This window comes from Wolffia australiana, chromosome 13 (genome assembly GCF_029677425.1).
Source record: "Wolffia australiana isolate 7733 chromosome 13, ASM2967742v1".
In the NCBI taxonomy this organism is placed as follows: domain Eukaryota; kingdom Viridiplantae; phylum Streptophyta; class Magnoliopsida; order Alismatales; family Araceae; genus Wolffia; species Wolffia australiana.
In genome coordinates, this window is record NC_135847.1 from 13,780,130 (window position 1) to 13,805,423 (window position 25,294).

Below are 25,294 nucleotides of genomic sequence, written 5' to 3' on the forward strand. Positions count from 1 at the left end.
AGCACAGTTGGTAAGTACTTGAATCCAACAAAAAAAAACAATTTAAGGCATATATATATGAATGAAACGTGTTGAAGAACAATGCCCTTGCTAGAGTTTTTAGCACAGTTGGTAAGCACTTGAATCCAACAAAAAGAATAATTGAAGGCAGATATAACCATGGATCCCATCACATCTTGAGTATGATTGACAATGTCATGATTTCATGAACATATCATATCCATCAATGTTAAGTATAGAATGTGTAATAGTAATCTATGTATATTGATAAAATTTGAGTTTACATCATGTTCATGGAGACTATTTCTATTTTCTTCATGCTCATTGATGTGTCATAGAGAGAGAAAGAGAAAAACACAGAGAGAGAGAGAGAAAGCTAATGCTTGACGCATACAAAACAGAGTCCAACCTCGGCCCTTGCTTGGAGCTCTTCCAGAGCCTTCACCATCTTCTCTCGACAAATGGATAGCTCGTTCGAACCAGAGAGCATTTTCCGTAACCTGCCATGCAGATTCAAAAGAAATAAATCTCTCAAAGAAGAACAAAAAGATCCTACACGGGTAAAATTTTGATCTCAATGACAGATCAAAACATTGATTATACTGTCACCGGATCTCAGAAAAGAGTCAAAATGCCTGCAAGAAATTTCTAAATGTGAGCAAGCTCACAAAGAGAGAATTCCAAAGAGCTAAATAAAACTGCGCCGGGTCCATAGATTTTTAAGTGCACATTGGAAACAGAGAAATAGACCTTAACATAAAAATTGAGAACTGCAAAGTACCGTCAGATTTAATTTTATTACCTCTGGACAATAGCTGTGTCACCATGGCCAGTCGAAATAATGAGCATGGTATTGACAGCAAGAGCATCATATAATTTCTCAATTCTCTTATTCATATCCATTAGAATTCCCTTCAATTCCGGATTTATTGAAGAAAGAATCTCCCCCTTGGCATCAGAAGATTTGCATGTCGTAGACAAAATCGTCTCGGCAATTTTAGAGTTTAGTAACTCTTCATCCTCTGCCTGCTTCTTTAAATAGGAATTTAGATCAGAGAACTGGGTCCAAATGAAGTCAATCTTCTCTCTCTTCACCTGTAAAAAGAGAACCGCACACGAACTATTCAAGGGATGAGATGGCATAAATGAGAGGAAAAGGGGTATATTTGCAAACCTCTTTTAAGAGTTTAGAGAGGGCCCCGTCGTCTGATGTGATGGGAATTGAATTGGAGGCCGTATCGGAGTATCTCTTTACAACCGATGGTTCATCAATAAGCGTACAAGTTCTACCGCTCTCATGCAAAATAGTAACAAGTTTCTTCTTTGTGAACTGAGGAGCGGAACCAAATTCTGGGCCTGAAAAAATCCATCAATTAATTAGAGTGAAAAGTTTGGACGTCTGCTTTGAGCGGAAATACTCAACTTTATAAGAACTAAAAGAGTGAAAGTAATATTGATTATTGTGTTCATGGTTTAGGTTTTAAGTGTAAGAGTTTGGGGTTTAACATAATATTAGAATTATAGATGTGATTAGTGCTGAGGGTTTCCAGTTAAGGGCATAATGTTCAAGGTTTATGGTTTGGGGTATAGGGTTTATGGGCAGGCACCTATCATGTCACCATCCGAGAGGCTGGACGGAATAGATAATAGAATTGATGGAGGCAGGCATAAACCTATAGTAAATGATGTAATGGAACACGATGGAACAAAAACATTCAGAACTCCATTATGGTTCCATTCAAATGTTGTCCAGATGACAGATAAAGGTAAGGGACAAAACAGATGATAGATCATCATCCATCCAAGAGCCTTATTTATGGGTTGGGGTTTCAAGTTGTGCTTAGGTTTTTGATGTTAGAGGTTAGCGATAAGGGTTTAAGGTTAACAGTTCTGGTCCAAACCGTGTCTGAACTTTAGAATCGCCAGGTCCATTGTTGCTCTTGCATCTTCGATGCTATCATGACCACTTGAGGAATGTTGGATCTCACGGGAGAGAAACTTCCGGCACAGAACTCGCAGTGGACTCTTACGATGTGCACGCCATATTTTGTAAAGAACAGCCGTGTCAATCACTATCTTATGAGATATCCTCAACGCCAAAAGATCGTTCTCCAAAGAATGCCCTACGAGTATGGTTTCTTCATGCACAAGCGTAAGGAACTCTTCCTGAGATATTGGAAAATACAGCATATATTTAAAAAATTATAAGTAATAATGCTTCGTGAATATGAAATCCGATAAGTGCCCTTCGACAAATGAAAGGGAAGGCACCTGAATCTCAGTGAGCGTTGTTGTCACGCATTCCAGCATCTCTTGTGTGATACCACTGAATCTGTATGGTAAATAGTAAACAATTAATTATTAACGGTATTTCACAAATAAAAATTCCAGCTTAAACATCACAAATAAGCCCAAAAGTTTATTTTCTCGCTTCATCACCCCAACGTGTGATGAAACCAAAACTATAATGCTACCCATTACACACATTCTTTCAAGTTAGCTTCGACAGCCACCTCTCCTTTCGCAATTTCACTGGATTTATATTAATTTAAATAAAGAGTTTGATAAGTCCCTACCAAGAACGTATCAAACAAAGAAGAGAAGGAGGGATATTTCTACTCACGCCACACGTGCGGATTGATCTGGCACATCTGAGCATTTGAGTAAAAGCGAGGGAAAGGGCGCCGAAGCGGGAGGCTATAAATAGCGGAGAGGAGACAAGAAGAGAGGGGGTTATTTTGCACTTCATGAGCTACAGGAGATCCTCCGTTGCTGGTGCTGCCCGATCCGGACAGCAATTCTCCCGATCCAGGGAGTCTTCTCTATCTCTTATCGATTGTTCTCTTCTAATGTGATTCTTGAACTCTTACACCTTTAAGATCGATTTTGAGTTGGAATTGGGAACGTACCTCCCTTGGTTGATTGTGATGAATGTTCGTTGATCCTTCGATCTGAGATCAGAGGGCCAGTTACGTACTTCTCATTACGGCATTGTATTAGTAAGATCCGTCGAGTTCTTTAGGATCTTAACAGAGTTTGCTTTAGGTTGATATGTCTTTGAATGGACAGGATAAAACTTTGTGGATACAAGCATAAGCATATCTTCATTTATATTTGGAACGACAGGATTCGTTACCTTGTATTGTAGTCAATGATTGGATTTGAAGGTTTCACCAGTTTATCTAGCACGACCTGCGAGCAGTAATAAAGCAAAACCATGAACTCTTCCAACTCTCACCAAAAATAACTGTCCAGGAAGCGTGAGCATTACCTCCCCTTTGATATCAACTAATGTAATCCGTGTGAGCTCAAATCCTTCTTTTGTGACACACTGATTACACGGGAAATGTAGTTAATCACACAAAAACTCGACAATTAGAATAAACTCAAGAGGGGGATAATGTAAAAATCTTAATAGAAAAATAAGAACTTCCAGTTTTTGTTCCTCTCACCATTTCACAATCTAACGCAAGAATTTCGTGCCTTGGACGGCCCTCAGGGGCAGGCGTAGTGGAAACAATACCTGGAACTCCTTAATAAAATTCAAAGATAAATAAAGACAATTACAGTAGATTCGATTTATTGACAGACCTGGCAAAGTGAAGAAGTATCCATTCTCTTTTAACTCCTCCTTTGTTAGAGTATAGTATGAAATAGGAAAAGGTAGATCTTTCAGCTCCATGACAGAAGAAATCTTAATCGCCCTGGACTTCGCACCTGAAAGAAGACATTGTTTTTATCATACTGATGAGAGCCCAAATTAATGATGTCATAACTCTCCTAGGAATCTGATGAAGACCTTGGGTAGAGAGAGAAAGATAGATAGATAGAACTATATGACAACATGCCCGTATCAGCACTAGGTTAGTAACATCCTAATGAGGTTGTTGTCGACGACAACGCTGGCAAACGACCGACAAATTGCTGATGATGTCACAATCAGAGATCAGCGCTGTCATCAATGTTAACCTACTATAGTTCCATCAAATAAGGCGGCTGATATTGACAAACTTGATGTTGACAGGGTAGCCAATATTTAACTAGAATATTACGTAGTAGATGGCTGACATTGACAGACAGCATCAACTGTCCTGACACCCAGTAAACATCATCGCCATTGTCAAATCCCCCAAAAATTCATCAAACGCCAACAATATCATTCCACTCAATAACTAAATGGAAAATTCACAAATGTAACAGTTAAAAGAAATAAATCACTATCCAAAATTAAAATGATTAAAATGTTCATCGCCAGAGAAACAAGTATACAAAGTTCATTATAAACAGTAGTTTCGCCCATGCAAAACAATAGCCACTAAATAAATACAGACCCAGGTAGAAAATTTATTAGAAAATAGACAGGAACTCTGAGACTTAACAACCCCCATACACCCTTTTCTTAATAAAACAAGATCATAATTTACGAGTTATGCTGATTTCCTAAGGATGAGATTCTCCCTAGACGAAAAAATAAACTCATGTTCGACAAACCTTTCAGAGAATCTTTGTCAATGTTTTCGACTAAATGTGAGGCTTCACGCTTTCTTTTGATTCTGCTGGTTAGCAGAGCATCTACCGTTTGCATTCCATCTGACACACAACTGTTAAATTACGTATCAAGAAAAGGATGTGACAGAATAACAGTTGCTAGCTCTCCATGTCGTTTCCCGCATAGATGGGAAAAAATCTGTGCTAGTAAAATGAAGAAAATAAACCGGACCTTAATGCCAAAACTGGCATTGGATTGCCAAAGATTTTCTTAAAACCAGAGAGAACATGAGGTTGCGACATATAGAGAGCTGCATCAAGGCCGGGAACGTGGAGTAAGATGACTTTTGACACAAGCGGCTTGTTCTGCAAAACAAAAGAGCACCCTAAGGATACATATCATACCAAATCATCCATCTAAAGTTGAAACATTTCTAACTGACAAACAAAGACTCAGAGTTCACTGCAAAAGCCTCCAAAGACTTAGATTGAGATAGGAGAGATGGGAAGGGAGTTAGAGAGATGAACTAATTAAAGCTAACTAACCTCGGAAGTGCTACAAGACATTAAAACATCAAAGGAAACTATGAGGGGCGGTAAAAGACCAAGATACCATCAGATGTTATAGGATCATAACTCAAAAGATCATAGGAAAAAGGCAAATTAACTGTTGTACAGTTCCAAACTCACTAGTATTTTGCTACGTTTATAAAAGTTCTTTCATGCAAAACCTAATATTAGTGAAATTGTTCCAAAATATTATCAAAATATGAGACGAAAAACCTTAAATAAAATCAATAGAAACATATATTATTTCAAAAATAGAAACAGGTATATGTATAATGAAGCGTGGTAAGTTTTTTGATGGACCTTGCTCCCGCTCAAAAACTCATGCATCCCTTCTACTTACCAGCTTTGAATAGTCGTTAATCCTGACTGACGGGAAAAGGCCTGTTTATAACTTAAGGGTCTTAGAGAGACCCTGTTTATAATGAAGCACATTGTGGGCTGTTAAGACAGGATCACTTACTTGAAGGGAACATCTTATGAACCTTTATAAATTAGACCCATGTCGTTACATTATCGAGGTAAATGGGGTAAATAAAGTGATTGCAGGCTGACATCCCCCCCCTTCAATTTGGTGAATAGATACTCCTCATTCCCAACTTGTTCATTAGCCTGTTGAATGTGTTCCCGGTAAAGCCATAGTGAATAGGTCAGCAACCTGACGCAAGATTAAACATATTCCACGTTGAATTAACTTGATGATCAATCTTCTCTCTGATGAAGTAACTATCCATATCCACATGTTTTGTTCAATAAGGAAGCACATCGTTGCCCCATTTAAATATCTCATTTCCTGACATAATAGGGAAAACTTTGCCCCCTCAGCAGAATGTTGAGCTCCTCCAGAACACCTCTCACCTACATACTTTCACAAATCTCTTTTGCAACTGCTCTGAACTCAGCTAGAACAGTTGATCTTTCCACTACCTTCTGCTTCATGCTCTGCCAAAGAACAAGCAATAACCAGTACTCAACAACTGAGCCAGCATATTCAGCATCTGTGTAGATCTCCGTGGTCATATCATGAGATATGTAAACAATAAACCATGTCCTGCACTGTCTTTAAGATAAGTCAATGCCTAATAGGCTGCTTGGATGTGTAGGCATGTAGGTCTATGTATGAACTGAGTTAGAAGGCCAGCTGCGAATGAAATATCAGGGCCTGTATGATCTAGGTGCATAAGTCTACCCACAAGTCTTTGATATATTTCTTAATTATCCTACCCGCATTTTCCATGGTTCCAACCTTTGATTAAGATCAACTGGTACTGCTGCTGGTTTGCATGCAGAAATCTTCCTCTTCTCCAACATATCAAGTATGCATTTATGTTGAAATATATGTATTCTGTAATCTGAATAGGCGACTTCAGTACTCAGGGATTATTTTGACCTCCCCAGTGATTTAATCTCAAACTCTGGCATTCTGTAATTCAAGCACTGTACTTCGGCTTCGTCATCACATGTAATGATGATATCTTACAAGTAACAAGAAGGATTGCTTTCTAGCGCAATGTAGAGAGCTTTATGAATCAAGTATAATCTCACTTGCTTTGGTGATACCCCATCACCTTGATTGCACCAGAAAACCTGCCAAACCACACTCTTGGGGACTGTTTCAGCCCATACAGTCCACACTTCAATTTCCATACCTTATCTCCATGAAGTTACTGACAATACCCAGGTGGTAACTGGATAAAGATTTCTTCATCAAGATACACAGTACTGTAGAAGATCTCACAAGATACACACAGTACTGAGTTTATCAGCATGAGTAAATGTCTCTCGATAATTTTTCTCATCTGTCTGTGAGTTAGTTTTTAGCCACAAGGCATGTCTTTTATCGTTCAAGTTTGATGACTGAATGGTATTTCTGACTATACACCCACCTACAGCCAACAGAGTTCTTGCTCTGCAGTAGAGCAGAAATTTCACAGGTCTCATCTTCTAGCAGGGCTGACATTTTGATATCCTTCAGATTCCTTCAGTTTGCATTTCCCAAGGCTTCACCAACATTCCTTGGAATAGGTGTAGAGTTTAGTGTAGCTTGGAATACCCGGAATTGGGGTCAGAGGTAGTCATAAGTAACAATTTGGCCCAAGGTTAACAAGTTTTCTGAGTACAAGCATGTATACCTTTTCTCATGGCAAGGGACCATCCTTGAGATCCATAGACCACCTGGTTCGCATCTTCTGGTGTCTTCTTATTTTTTGGCTCATTCCAGCCCACAGTTGGATCGTCATTATTGGGTCTTTTTAACCTTCACATTATCAATCCCTATATGACCATTTTTATATAATGCCCACAGCAATTTTCCTCTCGATGGATAATAGGGCCTAAGCATAAGGCCTACTAACACCCAGTTCACAATAAAGTGGGGTTTCCCCCTACATTGTTTATCAATGAATCTCGTTTCTCTCAGAAATCATTATCTCTCTGCAGGTCAGTTCCTCCAGCGACGGAGCATTCCTCTCCGTCTTAACATGGTACTTGACCCAGGATTTGGCCACCTCTGATCTAGAAGCCGTCTCCTAGCCTAAGTCAATCTCCTCAATTGATCTCCACAAAGTCCCTTATATGATGGAAACCCATACGATCGTCAAGGAAGCAGAACCAGGAGGATACAGTCCCGTCCATGTATGACAAGATCAAGTGAATCCGTTCCGCATTGTCCGCGGGGTAGGCATGGAAATATTGTTCCACGCGTCTCAGCCAGCGCTCCAGATCACCACCAGAGAAGACGGGAAGGTCGGCCATGCGGTGGCGAGGTCCCAAGGGTGGGTGACCGTCACATTCTCGGCAGCCACAAACTGGATATCCTTGGGATTGGTAGTCGAACTCATAGTCGTCGTCCCATGTGTCGTCATCAATGTTGTGCACCGGTCCGCGATCGTGAGGAGCATGACCAATGGAAGTCGAGTCAACGGGCGGGGCCTCCGATGACGAGGTAGGTCATTAATGATGTCGCCCCCACGTGGGTTGAAACGGGGTGCATGGAGTTCTGGTTGACCTGGCCGGCGGAACGGGAACCCAGGTCGAGTCGTGAGTTGCTGTGCTGGGAAATCCAAGCGGGGACCTCTGCAGTCCGTCTCCCGCTCCCACTGCTGATGAGGACCTTAGAGGACCGGGGCCTTGGGGGCGGTGTCCCACTCCGACTGCGGGAGTGGTGGGTGCTGGTTGATCGGTGAGGGCGGTTGATGCTGTACAGGGTTGTCGTGCACCCCCGGGTCGATTTTCGCCTGCCCCTTTGGTATGGGTTGGGCTGCATCATGGGGATCCAATAAGACATGGATGCCCTCGCCCAGCTGAACTGAGCTCACGGGAGCCCACGGCAATGGGCCCTGGTTGGGGCGGCCGGCAAGGAACCCAACTGGGTTGTTCTCGTGGAGGAATCTCGTGACCCACCCGTTCACTGAGTCGCCGGCTTGGGGAAAACCCGCCAGGGCCCCATGATGATCAACCATGGGCAAGAAGTCCACCTCCAATGTGTTATATGGGCCCAAGAGGCCCCAGGGATGGTCCCTTGGGGGGAAAACCCTGTATTGGACCCACTTTCTGGTTCGCCCACCCGAAACGGGCCTATCAGAGGGCGGGACGGGCCAGCCGGGAGAGGAAAACCCTCGTCCAGCCCGTTTCCTCTGTGAACAGGCCCATCAGCGTCATGCTGGCGAGCCTTCTCACAGCGGGTCGGCCCAGACCGGCCCACCCCAGGGGCCCAACTCGCCCTAGGGCAGTCGTCCCGGTCAAGGGATTCCCAGGGGTGGCCCCCGCTGACGGGGCGGCTGATGGCTCCTGAGATGGCGGCGGTGGCTCTGCCGACAACTCCCAAATTGACAACCCCTGCGGAGGTCGTGAATCCCTGCGCCCTCCCGGCGAGCGACGGCACTAGGCTGGGAAGTGACAGAGTCTCACCAGCGGGGTAGGCTTCCGAAGGTGGGGGAGGCGTGGTCGGTGGGGGGACCGCCAGCAGATGTGGCTGGTGTGTCGCCAGGGCCGACGCCAACTGAGCGGAGATGATTGCCACGAGCTCGCCGATGACGGCCGCTACCATGGCTTTGAACTGCTCCGACGAGGCCTCTCGGTGGCGCTCGAGGCCTCCTTCCAGGGTTTGCAGGGCGGCGGTCTGAGCCACCTCAAGGGCAGCCATCTTGCCCGCCAGATCTTCCAAGGTCAGTGGTGGGACTTCGTTGGATCCGGTGGAAGCCGGGGCAGACGCCGGAAGCGACGACATTGGGCCGTGAGTGGCGGCGCCAGTGCAGTGACGGCGGCACACAATGGCTCTGATGCCAATGATAGGATCTCAGCCGGGATCATATCGAAGACGGGGTGAACCCTGGTGGAGTGGACATCGCTGACGGGTCAAGAACGGCCGGAAGAACGGCCGGAAGAACGGCGGAGTGGGCGTCCCCGGAGAGACGGAGCTCGACCGAGTGGACGTCGCTGGGAGAGGAGAGATTACTGGAACGGAGATTTGACCAACAACTCATGTCCTTCCCTCAGACGAGGACGGCTACATATTTAAAGGGAAATGCCAGTGAAATGCAAAAGACAATAATGCCCCTAGTGGGCTCAATGGATCGTAACAACAAACCATGGGGGAGGACTTGGGTGAGGCCCTGGACCCCGGGAGAGCCCCAGAAGACCCAGGAGACCCAAGAAGAAATCTGGTGACCCAAGAGAATCTCCAGAGACCTATAGAAGCCCAGGAGAATAGGATGCACCAGAAGACCGGGGAAAGATCAGGAAGAACTGGGAGGAAATTCAGGCGACCTGGAAGAATAGGCAGTAGATCATAGAGGATCTGTGAGAAATCTTTTTTTGTTTGAAAGACAATCTTTGAGAGAAAAGTAAAACCAGAAGGAGATCTGCAGACCCAGGAGTTTGCGGTGGAACTCTATAGCCAGGGAGAAGACTGGAAAGACCAAGCAGATGCAGTGAGAAGATCATAGGATTGACCAAGACAGAAGATCATTGGAAACCGTGTTTTCTTGGCTTAGACCACAGAGTTGACCAAGGTTTTGACCGCAGTTTTAACTGCAGGGAACCACGGCATAGAAGGGTGTTGTTCATGGTGTCACTAGGAGTAGATCACCAGAGGACATCACGGCAAAAGGCCGAAATTGGCCAATGTAGGACCATTGCAGAGACCTCAGCATTGACAGGGGAATCGACCACAGTGTTGAATGCCGGAAAGATTGTTGGTTCAATCGCGAGTTTGAATATGGCAACCTCAGCAGTGTTGACAGCACATACGACCTAGTGGCATTGGCCGTAGGTTTGACAGCACAAAAACTGTGGCGAGGACCATGTAGATAACTGAAGTTATGACCGAGGGAGCACCACAGAGCCCCAAATCAGCACCAGAGGAGCATAAAATCAGCAGGCAGCATCATATGAACAGCATGGCTGTGTGTCATAGCTGAGTGGTGAGAGATGTATTAGTAGCAGCAACATTACAGCAACAGCAACAGCATCATAAACATCTTCTGAGGACATATAATTCAAAAAGAAGAAGAGCTGATAGCTCCACACGTGCAGACTGAACCACACGTGCGAGGCTTGAATAAATGGCGGGAATAAGCTATAAATAAAGGAGAAGCCTTGGCGAAGGAGGGGAAGCAATTCTTCACGAAGTCGCCCGGAGATCCTCGGCTGCAGCTGCCGATCCGGCCAGCCACCCTAATCAGATGCCAGATCTGACTATCGCAGATACGATATTCTTGTCATTCTTCTTCGATCTTATCTCCTCCCTCTCCACACTGTTATTTCCGTGACATTCCGCTCATTGCAAATTGTTGTTGGAAGCGAACTCCTATTGAGTACTATTTCGGTGAATACACTCTCAGTTTATCGGTGAATACACTCTCAGTTTATTAGATCCGCCGTAACTCTAACACAGCGACACATCAACGCCAGCCCCTCGCCATCAGAAGCTACGACCGCAAAGAAGTCACATAAGCCGAGAAGCCATGTCAGCTGAGAAACCACGTCAGCAGAGAAGCTGCATCAGCAGAGGACTAGCTATGTCATCGAGAGTCGCTTCAGTGGAGAAGCCTCTAAGGAGGGCTATGTCATCAGGCAGGCGACACTGTAACGTGGCCCAAATCAGCAGGCACCACCGTGGCAGCGACCACTGCCACATCAGCAGGTACTGCCATGCCATTGGAGTTGTCAAGTCATTGACAGATTTTTCTCTACCCTGCACCCAAGTTATGAGCTGGCAGTGAGGTATATCATTCGCAGCTTGAGGGGGCTGTTAAATTGCAGGTTTTAAAATGTTACTCCCTACTTTATTAGGGAGTTGTATGTAAAATTGTAATAATCTATCTGCCTATTTGAGACAGATAGACTGGGAATGAAAATGAGATTTTCTACTGATTTTTCTAGGGTTTATTGCCTCGCTCCCCTGGCAATGTGCTCCTCCCGTCACCCTTCCTCCTCTCTCTATCATCTGACAATCCCAAAAAGATAATAGAAATACTTAAGTATTTGTGGTGATCAGACGATAAATTCAATTTTTCATTGCCAAATTACATGAGTTATTCCATATCAAGATATATTGTTCACGAAGTTCCTACAGAGCTTCATCCTATTTTCATTAGGCATTTCCTGCTGATCTATATTATTCTTCGAGTATAACACATACTGCTCCCGTTTCACAACCTATCATTGATGTGACATATTCATAGAGTTCGTTTAATTGTAAATTTTATTATTATAAAAAGAGTTTTTTTTATTTTATGTCCCAAATTATTTTGCTACAAGAACCTAATAACCATAAAAAGATGAATGAAATAGAGGCAAAGAGCTCATACCTTGACAAAAATCCAAGTTGGCATGACAACCTCTCCAAGGACCCATGTGACAAGATGCTGGACATCCTGTTCCGTGACAAATTGAATAAAAATCAGGAAATAACATGAAGAGTTGAGGGGACAGTTAAAACAGAAACGATGTTTGAACTCCCAAAAAATATGACCTGAAGATCTACGACTGAACTTGGCGATCGAGACTTGAAAACGATATCTGCTTTCCCCTTCAAAGTCAGGAAAAAAATAAAAATTAGCAGCTCAAAATCATCAATAACAAGAATATAAAAACCAAAATCAAGAGGTTCAAGTTTTCTTCGGTATGTTATTGGAAAGAACATATCAGAATCGTGGAACGGGACATATCGAAGGCAGAGAGCAGGAAACCCAAAACTTTCTAGAGAGATGTTAGGATCCTCGATTGAATAGAGATAGAGATGTATACAGAAGTAAAAGAAGATTCAGGGCAATAAAGTGCTACAGATAGAGGAAGATACAACACCATCCTCCAGTTATCGCACCCTGCAACTACGTTTAAGCCCATGAGAGCCATATATCAATTATCAGCATATAGCATCAAGCATCTAGGTTCTGTCCTCGAGGGGTCCAAGTTATTATAAATTGGACCAGTAAAGTGACCACATAATTTAGATGTAATATATAAATAACGGGCCTAGCTATTTGGTTATGAAATCAGTATTCGACCGTCTTTCTGTTAATGAAGTATCTTTCTATGGGCATAAACCATAGCACATGTCGGGCTGCACAAGAGATCATGGTGAAGGCTAGATCTTCACATACATGATTTTAAAAAATACACAATGGAAAATAAAATACCAATCTCCCTATGTCGTCTGACAAAAAAAATTGCACAGCATAGGCAATAGGCAGAAGGACAACTATTGTTCCTATGATATCTGGGAGACGGAGCAAAATAAAAGTGGAAACTTCTCTGCCATTTGGATAGGAGAATTTATAGAGTAAATTGGATCTTAAATTTTCAGAAACGGCATGATTGTATAGCCAAACGATATGACCATCAGACAAATATGGTTGACAAACATGGTTTTTGTATTGCTAATGTAGCAGCTTGTCGAGCGTTTGATAAACCCAACCAGGTAAGTTCTGTATATATGGGTGTTCCTTGTAGTTTAACCAGAGGTTTTATAATTAATCACGTAGACCCACGTTCATCCAACACCTTTCATGCCCTCAGGTGGAGGGTGGAGTTCCCAAGCGCTATTTTGCTCCAATGCAGCAATGTAATCTATCAAAGTTGTCTGCTAATGAGGGAAATCATGAGATTCTTTGGGAATAAGTTTGTGCCGACGATTCATCAAAAATGTTTTAAGTGAGTGAGGCACCTGCCCACAGATAAGGTAGTCTTATAGGAATATCGAGTGTGTTGATGGTTCTGGTGTAGAAATCGGCTAAGAGATATCGGAGGCAGGATCAGAACGGTTTTAGACTAAGACAGAGATCGCAGTAGTACCTAAAATTAATCATGATCCAATGATTGAGTACTATGTAAAAATGCATAAAAAAGCGCCAAAAAAAAATTCAATCAATCTACGACAATCAAACACTACGGCAAACTTTTTAATGCGAATTAGTCAGACGACAGCACCCAAAAGAGAATATCGCAATGGGATTAAGATAAACCACCTCAGGACCGTAGATGTCATAGAAGGCAGTCCCAGCACGACTGTCTCCTCTGTTGCCTTCCTTTGAATCAGAATTCGGCAATTCGTCAACTTGGAATTCCGACGACCCCATTCTCAACTATCTTTCCGCCATTAATTCGCCTTCGCGATCCTTTCTGCAGCTTCCTGATGAATTCGCGGCGCGAAGAAACCCTTCAACGTAGAAGTAGAATTCAGCAGTGGAAAAAAGAAGAAATTGTTGTAAATATTTCAAGCGTATATATACTTTTCTTATTGGGCCGATTTCTTATTGGGTCAACGCTTGTGCTTTCCATTTCTCCTTCGGCCCGTTATGATATTTCAATTTTCAGAAAGTGTCCGTCGAAACTTGGCCTAAATTACAGGATTCATGGTTTACCGAATGTTCAGCCGGAAAAATGAAAATATATAAATACACAAATATGTAATTGTGTAAATACTATTTAAATATAAATATGTAAATATTTACGAATGTAAATATGTAGATACTTAAATTCAAATTTAAATTTAAATATGCTAAAATACAGTTTTATCATCGTGTAGTGAATCTATGACAAAAATGGAATCTTTACCTATTACATTTGTTTGTTTAACTCTTTTAATCTATCTAATTTTTAGAGGGAGGTACAGGACAAATAATTTATCTAATTTTTAGTGTATTTTAATGTATGATAATAGAATATGATCCTAAGCCAACTTCCTTCTTCAATCTGGACAAGGGCTAGTACATTTCACCCTAGACAAGGAGATTAAAAAGAACACAATCAAGATCAATGAAGAAAGAAACTAAAAATCAAATAAATACCAGGATAAAAGTTTATCCATGGAGAGCTCCCTTTCAGTGCAGACTGAGGTCGAGCATTCAATAATGAAAAAGAGAGAGACAAAATTAGGAATTTATACCTAGGATAGAGGGGTGAAACAATTCCATTTTATCCCCCTAAGGTTTCCTTGATTTTCTATATCTTTGGGGCTCTTCTCATTGACCATCCATACAGAAAGAAAGAGGTTACAATGAAGAACTAGCCCTCACAATTTGAGCTCAATCCGATGGTTGGATATTCAGTGATTAAGGTTCGAATCTGGAGCAATCTAAGGCTTTTGATCCTTTTGGCCTTCTCTCTCCACAAAATTTTTAGATCCCTCTGCATTTTCTAAATTTTATTTGGACGCCAGTCTTGGAGATATTTGGATTTATACCCCTACACTCCTATTTCACCTGAAAAAATGTGAAAAAATGGCCTCTATTCTTCCAAAACAAGTTAAAATACCGAAAACTTCAATAAAATTGAAGATTTACACCTGCAAAAACTTCCAAGAGAAATTTTATGGTCTTTTTCTTCATGTTCTCCACTAAATGAATTCAAGAAATCCATAAAAATATGTAGAAATCAGGAAGTTCAGGATAATATACTAAAAATAAATTTATTTCATTTTTACTATGAAAATATACAATTATAGTCATTTTAGTGCAAATATAAATGCAATACTATGAAATTAGTATTGTATATTGCATTTTATCAGCATGTTTATATTTATAGCGCCATGGAAATTTAGAGAAAAATCCTATTAAAAAATATTTTAATTTTTATCATCAAATAGTGGGCAATGGTCAGTCCCTCTGGCAAGGAAGATTCAAACAGTGACAAAAAGTTAATAATGTGTATGTTATTGGTGCATTTTCTTTTGAAATGACACGTTTGATTCAGAATAACATAGAAATATAGATAAAATTTTCATATCTTACGAACTACATTTTAACTTTTGAGATTAAGCATTGGGAACCACCACGCTACCAAGGAAGAATGTAGTGACTATGATTTTATAATGCGTATTTTATTGGTGGATTTTTTTTTCAAATGACATTAATGTATTCACAAGATCATGGAAATTTAAATAAAAATCTCAAATCATGTTAACTATATTTTAATGTTTGATGTCAAGCTGTGGGTAAGGGTCTATCCGGTGAGGAACAAATTTAGAGTTACAACAGATGGATGTCAAAACTGCCTTTCTTCATGGAGAACTTGACAAAGAAATTTACTTGAAGCAGCTGAATGGCTTTGAAGTCAAAAGTAATAAGGACCGTGTGTGTTTGCTAACGAAATATTCAAATGGACTAAATTAGTCTTCAAGAATATGCCTTAAGAGATTTGATGCTTCCATCATAAAAGCCGAATTTACAAAGAGAAAATTTTACAATTGTATTTATATTATGAGGTTTATGTGACTCTTTTGTTTACTTGCTGCTTTATGGGGATGATAGACTAATTGCTAAAAATCAGACATTTGAAGTTAACAAGTTTAAAGAAAAGCCATGATAGGAATTTGAGATGAAAGATTTGGGAGTAGGAAAGAAGATCCTTGGAATGGAAATTCTAAGGAATAGAGGAGTACATGAGCTTTATCTATCTCAATCTAAGTACATTGAAAAGGTTTTGACACATTTTGATATGTGGGATTCTAAGTCAATGGCCACACCTCTTGCTACTCATTTCAAGCTTTCAAGCTTATTATCACCAAAAACAGCAAAAGAAGAGAGCTATATGGAAAAGGTCCCATACTCTAGTGCAGTTGGTAGCTTGATGTAAGCAATGGTTTGCACTTGTCCAGACATTTCACATGTTGTTAGTGTTATGAGCAGATATATGTCAAAACCAGGGAAGTCACATTAGCATGTAGTGAAATCTATAATTCAGATTATGGGTATGTTTAGGAGACATGGAGGTGCTCTTTGTAGATATGTTTATTCAGATTGTGCTGGATACCTTCACAATAGAAGGTCTCTTACTGGATGTGTTTACCACCGTAGGCAGTGTTGTTAGTTGGAAGGCTACTTTACAGCCTTTAGTTGCATTATCTACCACGAAGGTAAAATTTATGATATTTACTGAGGCAATAAAGGAATCAAGATAGCTAAAATGATTGGTTGGTGAACCACAAATTATGGTTAAATATGTCGTTTTAGGTTTCTGGTTTATACAACAATATTTATAATTTCCGTACGAGCATAGAGCATGTAAGGGTCAAATCCACAGAGAGCAAGTATGGAATGAGTGAATGTTATCTTTTATTTCTATTTTTTATGATTTTTATATTTATTTTAGGAAAAAAATCTAATTTAACGTGGGAAAACTCGTGAAAATAAATTTAATATAATAATAGGAAGTTAATAAAATGTTAATCCAATTTTACCTAATTTATTCAGATTTTATAGGATAATTTTGAGAATTTTAATATGACTTAATGGTAGAAAAATACTAATTAATGCTAACCTTGGTCTACACTTTGGGAGCACCAGGTGAGAGTAGACAAAGATGGGTGTGAGTGGATTGGAGCGGATGAAAGAGATACCGTGCTGATTGCAACGGAGATGATAGTGGATACACACCGATGAGTGGCAGAGCAGGGGCGAGTGATGCCAATTTTACCATCGATAGCGCGATGAAGATGGATGTGGATATGTGCCAATGAGCTGCAGAGTTGAAGGTTGTCTATGTGAGAGAGGAAGCCTAGGCAAGAAGTGAGAGAAATGTTATAAGATAAGTTAGGGAAAATGGTTGAAGATGATATATAGTTTTCATGGATACTTTTATGTGGCTCAAATAATGGTGATTTTGTGCTTTAGAACTTGAAGAAATGCATGCCCTTATCCCAAAATAAGGTTCAGCAATGGGGTAACCAAGACACATTAGGGTCAGCTTATAAAAGTTGGTGGTGAAGTGGGGGTTCAAACAAGTCACTCATCACTCCATCCAGGACTATAGTACTTCATGCCATTGATTTTCATGTCTATTTCGTCACCCTACCAGATACCCTAGCCATTTCGGAATCATGCATGCATTGTCGAAAATAATTGTTTGTACCATTTAAAGCATGTTCATGATCTGCTCTAGGAGGTTAACTTCTCTACTCGTAATCCAATGTTCAAAGCTAAATGGACTTCCTAAGATGGGCTTATACTATTGCACAAGTTCATGAAAATTTTTACCCCCCAACTTAGATTAATGCATGAAATTTGAGTTATATTTCTGTAGCAGTTTATAGAATAACTCCACCCTACTATTTCTTGCATGGACTTCGATGCATAAGAAATGAAAGAAATAAAAGAATTGCAAACCCAAGGGGTATTTCTTTTTTTTCATACATCATGCCCTTGTTTTAATTGTTGCTTAGACTCTTGGTGATTTGCTCTTATTTAAAAAAAAGGTAAATTCTTGCAAAATAAAAACAAAAACAACACCAAGTGTAGCAAGGGAAAATAAAAAAGCAAAAAGTGAAAATTTAGAAGATATCAAATAAATCCTAAAAATAAAGGATACCGCAAGTTCTTAAAAAAATGCAAGAGATGATCAATAGTCATATGAACAAATTCATATTTCAAACATGGTCTAAAGACTATCCTGCTCCAAGACTTTGAAATACAGAAATTTAGAATTGGATGGAATAATACTACTTTCATGCACAAAACCAACTTTAAAGATAAGTTTTAACAATGAAGTGATGCCATGCTATGATATTCATCTTTTGTTTCTCTTTAAACATGACCTTTGTATTCATCCCTAACCATACATATGATTTCATCAAATGACTGGACCAATGATTCAAAGAAGTTATTTAATATTCAAATTAAGATTGGGATATTCAATAGATCCATAAAAAATAAACTTCTCATGTTTACCAAATAAATGATCATGCCAATCAATGAAAATAATTTTTTTCAAAAATAATTTAACAAAATATGGTGCAATAAATCTTATTCTGATCATCAATGGTATCCCTATTTCAGGTGTGTGATCCTTATTTTCTCAAAGAAATTACTCCCTTCAGTGTTATTTATGTGCCTATGAAAACCATCATGTATCTTTACTGAAATATCATCTAAAAATAGTAAATGAATAACATAAATTATTTCATCTTTTTTAAGATTATTCATATGCTTTTCTAATTATTCATGAGAACCTATCAAAATATCATTTTCATCATCCATAAACAACATATGAATATCAGATACAATTTCTTCAATTGAAACTATGGAAAATGATTTGTGTGACTTATATTAGGTAAATATTCAGGATTAATGAAAGGGTGATCAAAGGATTGACCAATATTGTAGTTCGGCTTATCTTCTTCATATTGGATATCTTCTTGTGCTTGTTTAGAATGTTGGTGTAATAGCTTGTGTTGACAAGAATGTTCAAGATTTTCATAGTTTTCCCTATGAAACTGCATAACTGGACATTCTTAGTCTGCATGATTATAAGTAAAAACACAAAGAACAATATGAATCATAAATACTATAATTTTCATGCCTTCCTTTTCCATTCCGTCTGAAAAATCAAATCATCTGAATAAGGAGCTTTTTCTTGTTGAAAATGACAAGAAGATGAAGCTTGGTATAGTTGATTGTGGGGCTGTTGAACTCTCTGCTGAAAGGAAGGCTTGATGCCCTGGCATGTTCCATTCACTTTGACATTGGCCAAAGTGCATGGCATTGTCCTTCATTTCCTGACATTTACCATCTTCATAATTGTCACTAAAACAAGAACCATTTTCCATGCATGGAGTTAAACATTAATCTATTTTCTTTTTGTGTGATTCCATTTCAGAATTACATCATATATAGTTTCTGAAATTTAATTTCTTACTAATTAATGCTAATCTTTTCTGACACTTTGGGAGCACCGGGTGATGGTAGACAAAGATGGATGTGAGTGGCGTAGAGCAGATGAAAGAGATACCATGCTGATTACAACGGAGATGATAGTGGATACGCACCGACAAGTGGCGACGCGGGGGCGAGTGACACCAATTTTACCATCACTCATGAGATGGAAATGGAGGCGGATATGCGCTGACGAGTGGTAGAGTTGAAGGTGGTCTGCGTGAGAGAGGAGACCTAGGCTATTGACGATGACAACCTAGGAAAAAGGACAAAGATATAAGTCACAAAAAAGACAGAGATCACACTAACCTCATCATCACATGCCCAGCGGGACGAGTGGTGCTTTTTCTTCAAATGTCTTGATCTAAATGTCACTCCTTCAATCCTTTGCTCTTGCAGTAGAAGAATAGAGCCAAACAAGATATTGAATGAGCAAATCACTCGACCAATCGTAATTAGGATAATCTAAGGGTATCTTTTTTACAATGATGGGGGGTTCTATTTATAGATCCAAGGTGATGGATGGATAGAGAAGGGAAATGTAGAACTACCCTCAATATTTCAGCCCAAAACTTTTTCTAGATCATTAGATATCATAGTTTCAACTTTGAGCGATCCAAGCCATCTGATTTTCTCTTTCCTCTGAATTTCTCTCTCCTTTGATTTTCTCTGTCCTCCAATTTTCTCTCACTATGAAATTATATGGTGGATTGCCAGTGTGGAAAAAAAATCTAGGGGTTTAAAAAGTCAATGAATTCATTAAAAATGTTTAAATACATTCAAAATTATATTTTTTGAATTATAGAATAATTTTCTTTTGAATTTAATTTCAGAAAATTCCATAAAAATACTAGAAAATCTTAAAATTTTAATAAACCCCTTTAAATAATTAAATATATCTAAATAGATATTTTATGACTTGTGAAAGTATTTTATTCATGAAATTGATGTCCGAAAAGTATGTTATTTAAAATACTATAAAATAAAGAAAAATTGGATATTTATTATAAAGGTGAAATAAAATATTTTAAACTTTAATAACATGGATTTATGATAATTTCAAGGATAATAAACACGTAAAGTGCATGAAATTTCAATTGAAATTAGCATGTTATTTTTTATTATTTATTGGTGAACTGCACTCATGTCATGAGGAAACTACTGTGCATTGTGATAGTCAAAGTGCTATACATTTGACATAAGATCCAATGTACATGAAAGGACTAAGCATATCGATGTCGGGTATCACTTTTTTTAGATATTTTTTGGTGAATAAGATCAGTACCGAGGATAGCCCGACTGACATGTTAACCAAGACTCTTCCAACATCAAAGTTCAATAAATGCTTGGATATTATTGGAGCACAAGGCTTTTGTCATTTTGAAGCTGTGTTGACCAAACCAAAGGTGGAGATTTGTGAGGGTTGACTTGTTCAACTCTAATGTTCTATAAGCTTCCAAAATGATCTAGAATTTCCTAGACTCATCTAGAATCTTATAAACACTTCTAGAACCTTAAAAATACTTTTATAACCTTCTAGATGATTTTAGAATATTATGGAATCATCTTGACTATTTTACAAGCTAATGGATCCTACTAGAAGCTTGTGGCTCTTTCTAGATATTCTAGAAATCTGTAAAAGTCTTCTAAAGAGGTAGGTCTATATAAGCGTCCAAGGAGCTCTATAAAAGGCAATGTCTGACTCATTTTTTGGGGAATTCTGTAGAGCATCCTAGTGAGCATCTTAGTTAGCATCCTTCTGAGCAACTTTGTACGGTTCAAACCATGCTAATTGGAGAGTTGGAGAAGAGTAGGGGACAACATAACATCTCGCAAAGAGGTTTTTGTGAGGACGTGACACCAAGCGTATATCTTCTTGTTAGTTAGTCCTTTTTGTGAACTTGTTATTTTTTTCTCCTTCGTACATGTTGTTTTCAACTTCTATCGTGAAGATTATTGATCATCCCATTCAAGAATGTTGTTTGTCTCCATTCAGTGTGGGGGTTTTGTATACTCTCGCTGGATTCTTGAGCTTCGTTGTATACATATTTTAATCTCCATTAAGTCAAGATCATGGATAGAAACATAGATGGTGACGCTATCGTAGATGACCTTTTTTAAAAATGATTTTTTGATAAAATATACGTCCAACCCTGCGGTTGTGCCCGTAGACCGATCCAGCCGTGCCCTGGATGCCACCTAGGGGGATTTTAAATATGAAGTGGATTTTTTATCAACGTTTATAGGCATGGAGCAAGCATAAATATCCCAATTACACTTGGATCCTACTCCTCCACGCCATATGCAAGAAAAGAAAAAGATACATGAGTGATACCTGGCAGGTTCTCGGAGAAGGGCGCTGTCAACGTCTCACCAGGTCCCCCCACAGCAGTGATGATGCATGGAGTGTGTGGAGCTCTCCCGCCGTCAATAGGTGGCATTGTTGAGGCATGGGGGGGGGACATCAGTCAGGCGAGGGGGCGAGCGCTCCCGCATCAAAAACATTGACAATGATGATGACATCAACATGACTGACAAATAAGTTTAGGGACTCCACAGATGGATGAGCCAAGGTTAACACCAGTGAATCCCTAATTCAGAGCATCCCAAATTGGAGACAGAGGCGGATGACGACATCGAGACGGATCACGATATCAGTATTGTAGCAACCGATATCGAATATCAGTACTGTAGCGACTGATATCCAATATCATTATTTGATATTCGGACATCGGAAATGTGAATTCCAACATCTGGTACAACATCCATCTCGATACCATAATCCGATGTCAGTATCGAGACGAGCAAACACTAGCCTGAATTCTGGAAGTTGGGCAGGGAAGAGTAGATACACAATTTAAACCTATTTACAAAAAGAAATTTATAACGTGTGGCTATAGATCATGAAGAGAGAGATATAGAGAGAGAGATAGCTCTTAGTAGCTGCTCAAACCAATTCTCATGGCGTCGATCGGATTTCTTTCTTGTACAAGAAGCATCGTCGATCTTCCCTCCATTGGTGAATTTCATCTTCGTGGAAGGTCGATGAGGAAGAAATGTCCTTCATCGGGTTTGTGGATTAGGGCTGAGGCTACCTCTGCGCAGAAGAATGGGGAAACGGCGGATTCGCCGGCTCCGGTTGCCCGGCCGAAGAAACCAGTGTTCTCTAGTGTGTATTTGGCTTAGGAACACTTTGGATTTGCCATTGGGCTATTTTGTCTCTCTTTTCATCCATCCTGAACAATTTTGGACTGATGTTTCCATTTCATTATCGCAGTGAAGAAGGGGCAGATTGTCAGAGTGGACAAAGAGAAGTACCTCAACAGTATCAATGTGAGCTGTAATATTGACCTCAAAGCTGTGAAACGCGTTTCAAATTCTGGGAAGTTGAAGTTATTGATGTATTCTTTTCGCAGTCTAGATTATATGATTGAAAATTCATCCTTGTCTTTGGCTTTATTATTTACGAAAATTATGATTCTCTTGAAAGAACTAATGGAGTGGAATCAAAACTCATTCGAGAGATAACGGGAGATGCTTTCCACCATATTATTGTTGACAGCTTCTATAACCGTTATCACAATTCAAAATTTGGGCATTATTTTTCTCAATTAACTTCTTCTAGGCGCCCTCAATGGTATAGTTTAATCAAGATATCAATGATCATTGCGCAGGAATGAAGTGGGAGGATGACATACGCTATTTTCCGTACCATGGAAGAATTTTAACTCTGTTTTACATAGTAGCCTGTTCAGCCCTTTTTGTTGGAAGATTTGAAATTGGTTTTCCTTTCTGAACTGTTCATTCTCCAAAATGATCAGTATATCTTCAAAGGTTGCGATCGTTAACCATATTTCACTCAGACAAGAATTAGCTGTGCACATTGACTAGAATCAGAACATGGCTATGTGTATTTAGATCAAACTTTTTCTGATTCTAAATATTTTTGGGAAAAGAAATTAGCAATGAATTATGTATATATATGATTAATGAAAGAGTACGAGTTAAGGACGGTTCCAGTCATGGTGTATACATATGATTTATCGAGGAATGAGGATCTAGAAATATCAACAAGGTTCTAAAGGGTTTTCCTTGGAGTCAGTCATCATTCTCCATTGATAACTTCTATTGTCAGAAAAAGGTCTCCATCTTGTGTACCTTTCTAGTTTTAACTGGGTTCTAAGTCCTCACCAACATTTTTTATCTTCAAAAACCGAAATAATATCAATAAATTTGCCCTTATTGTATAAATTTATCTTCTTGATTTCTAAAGAGATCTGATCACCATTAAATGTTCCAGTATTTGTCTGTCGGGCATCCACCCTACTACAAAGGCTTGGACTACATTTATGAAGACCGCGGAGAGGTGATCTGTTTTTTAGGTCGACTGAGCAATGTGTCATGTGCATTCTAATATTGACATGTAATCTGACAAAGTCCTTTAATCTTAATAAGCAGGTATTGGACCTTAAAATCTTTGAGACCGGAGAGTATGCCCTGGCAAGTTTCCTCATCTCTTTTTTGCGTTCAGTTTGGTTTGATGTTCTTTCATTTTCTAAGATTACTTAATTATTTCCTCGGCGATCAAACTTTCAAAAAGTTCTAGAAGATGATTAAGTCCATTTCATTGATTTTGGATCCATGAAATCAACTAAAACTTTACTGAACTGATCGAGCCGTGACTCGTGGCTAATTGCCTGATGTGTTCGTTGTGGAGATTTAAAACGTCTTCACATCATGATTGGTCTTGTATTCTTTTTTATTTTCCTCAGACATAGAAGTGATAGCCTAATGTGGAATGACTGGGTATACAACAACTAAATTATTTGATGCGAAATCAGTAATGTGCTCACTTTTAGATTCCCTGATGAAAGGAATGCAGGGAACTTGTTACATCTCTAAATCTAAATCGATGCCAGAATGATCTTGCAGAATTTTTTGTACTTTTTCTCTCATTCTTGTTTTAGCCACGAATTCTACATTATTTCGCAAGTTTAATATTACCTTGGTTTCTCTGTTGACTATTGTACATATAACGTCAGATTAGAATATCTGGTCTCTCGTTTCTATGGCCAAACCGAGAAAAATTCAAAATATTACACATCTTCTATTAACAAAATGTATAATAGTTCCCTTGGTCAAGTCCTCTTTCTATTTCTATCTCCAGATTGCATGGGTGGGAATACCTACAGCACCTGCCTGGCTTCCAGTGGACATGCTTATTAAGGTAATTTATAAAAATAATTATTTGTTCGACTTTTTTATGGAAAAAGTTGTCATCTTTGGCGTCATATTCTGTCCCATGGAATGAATATAATTTGTTAACTGTCTAAGTTAAATTTATGAAAAATCCAGTCTGATTATTTCTCCTCGAGAAAAAACTCGTTAAATCATTTTTTCATGGATAATATTTTGATTTGCAGTCAGAGAAGCTGAACTATGAGAGAATGTGAAATTACTTGATCCCGCGCTACCAAATTGTCTTTCCCTGGAGTCAACTCAAGGCAAGATCCAGCTCTCAGTATCCATTACCTTGCAAATATTCTAGTGAGAGAAAATAGTTAACACGGTCGCCAGCAATTTATGGCCCCCAAAATATCCATTTATGATGTTAACTGATGGAAATTTTTCATGAGAATAATTGGATGTGGGGTTTGATGATCCAAAGAATGAATTACGTGGAAGGTATCCTCCATACATGATTATGCAGATAAATTATATTTACTTTTATCAAATTATAATATTATTTTTGGGTGCGATCATACCAGCACTAATGCACCGGATCCCATCAGAACTCTCATCAGTACTAGGATGCTTTTCAAAAAAAAAAGATCTTATTTTCTGGTTGATCTTCTATGTTGGAAATTTGAACCCATCTGATGCCGTCACCGGCATCGGATTGAAATGAGCAATTCAAGAAGATCACTAAACATGAATATCCAGTTGTACAAGTTCCTTCAGTTGAAATAGGAGATCTGAAATTGGTATCGAGTAGCGAGTACGGAGAGAACGAAGATCGATAGGAAGAGACTGGACGTTGCAGTGAGTGGATCATGCTGCATTCCTTCCTTCCCTTCTGGTCGATG

General features: G+C 39.4%; 2 protein-coding genes across 3 annotated transcripts; one reads left to right on the forward strand and one right to left on the reverse strand.

The window, feature by feature from the left end:
- Positions 1-241: 241 nt before the first annotated feature.
- LOC144711081 (Polynucleotidyl transferase, ribonuclease H-like superfamily protein) lies at positions 242-13,762 on the reverse strand. 2 transcript variants are annotated; one of them, XM_078585006.1, is made up of 14 exons: positions 13,527-13,762; positions 12,032-12,088; positions 11,868-11,933; positions 4,721-4,854; positions 4,492-4,601; positions 3,592-3,717; positions 3,453-3,523; positions 3,272-3,331; positions 3,137-3,192; positions 2,272-2,332; positions 1,902-2,166; positions 1,175-1,356; positions 803-1,095; positions 242-500 (listed from the first exon to the last, which is right to left on the reverse strand). In XM_078585006.1, exons 1-14 carry the CDS (start codon positions 13,635-13,637, stop codon positions 377-379), a joined length of 1,716 nt encoding a protein of 571 aa, XP_078441132.1. In that variant the 5' UTR covers positions 13,638-13,762; the 3' UTR covers positions 242-376. The 2 variants fall into 2 exon arrangements, with proteins under 2 accessions (XP_078441132.1, XP_078441131.1); XM_078585005.1 differs by having other exon boundaries at positions 3,453-3,532.
- Positions 13,763-22,119: 8,357 nt separating this feature from the next.
- NDHO (NAD(P)H:plastoquinone dehydrogenase complex subunit O) lies at positions 22,120-24,878 on the forward strand. The gene is made up of 6 exons (XM_078585078.1): positions 22,120-22,377; positions 22,486-22,541; positions 23,509-23,574; positions 23,667-23,708; positions 24,376-24,435; positions 24,632-24,878. The coding sequence occupies exons 1-6, from the start codon at positions 22,170-22,172 to the stop codon at positions 24,659-24,661; spliced, it is 462 nt and encodes a 153-aa protein (XP_078441204.1). The 5' UTR covers positions 22,120-22,169; the 3' UTR covers positions 24,662-24,878.
- The last annotated feature ends 416 nt before the right edge of the window (positions 24,879-25,294 follow it).

Excerpts from the sequence above, each read along its gene's own strand:
- LOC144711081 (XM_078585005.1), bottom strand. The coding sequence starts at position 13,637 with ATGGGGTCGTCGGAATTCCAAGTTGACGAATTGCCGAATTCTGATTCA. Across the intron at positions 4,602-4,720 it reads ATGCCAGTTTTGGCATTAAG|TTGTGTGTCAGATGGAATGC; the intron begins GTCCGGTTTATT and ends GTAATTTAACAG. Across the intron at positions 3,332-3,452 it reads TTGCGTTAGATTGTGAAATG|TGTGTCACAAAAGAAGGATT; the intron begins GTGAGAGGAACA and ends CCGTGTAATCAG.
- NDHO (XM_078585078.1), top strand. The coding sequence starts at position 22,170 with ATGGCGTCGATCGGATTTCTTTCTTGTACAAGAAGCATCGTCGATCTT. Across the intron at positions 22,378-22,485 it reads GAAGAAACCAGTGTTCTCTA|TGAAGAAGGGGCAGATTGTC; the intron begins GTGTGTATTTGG and ends TCATTATCGCAG. Across the intron at positions 24,436-24,631 it reads CAGTGGACATGCTTATTAAG|TCAGAGAAGCTGAACTATGA; the intron begins GTAATTTATAAA and ends TTTGATTTGCAG.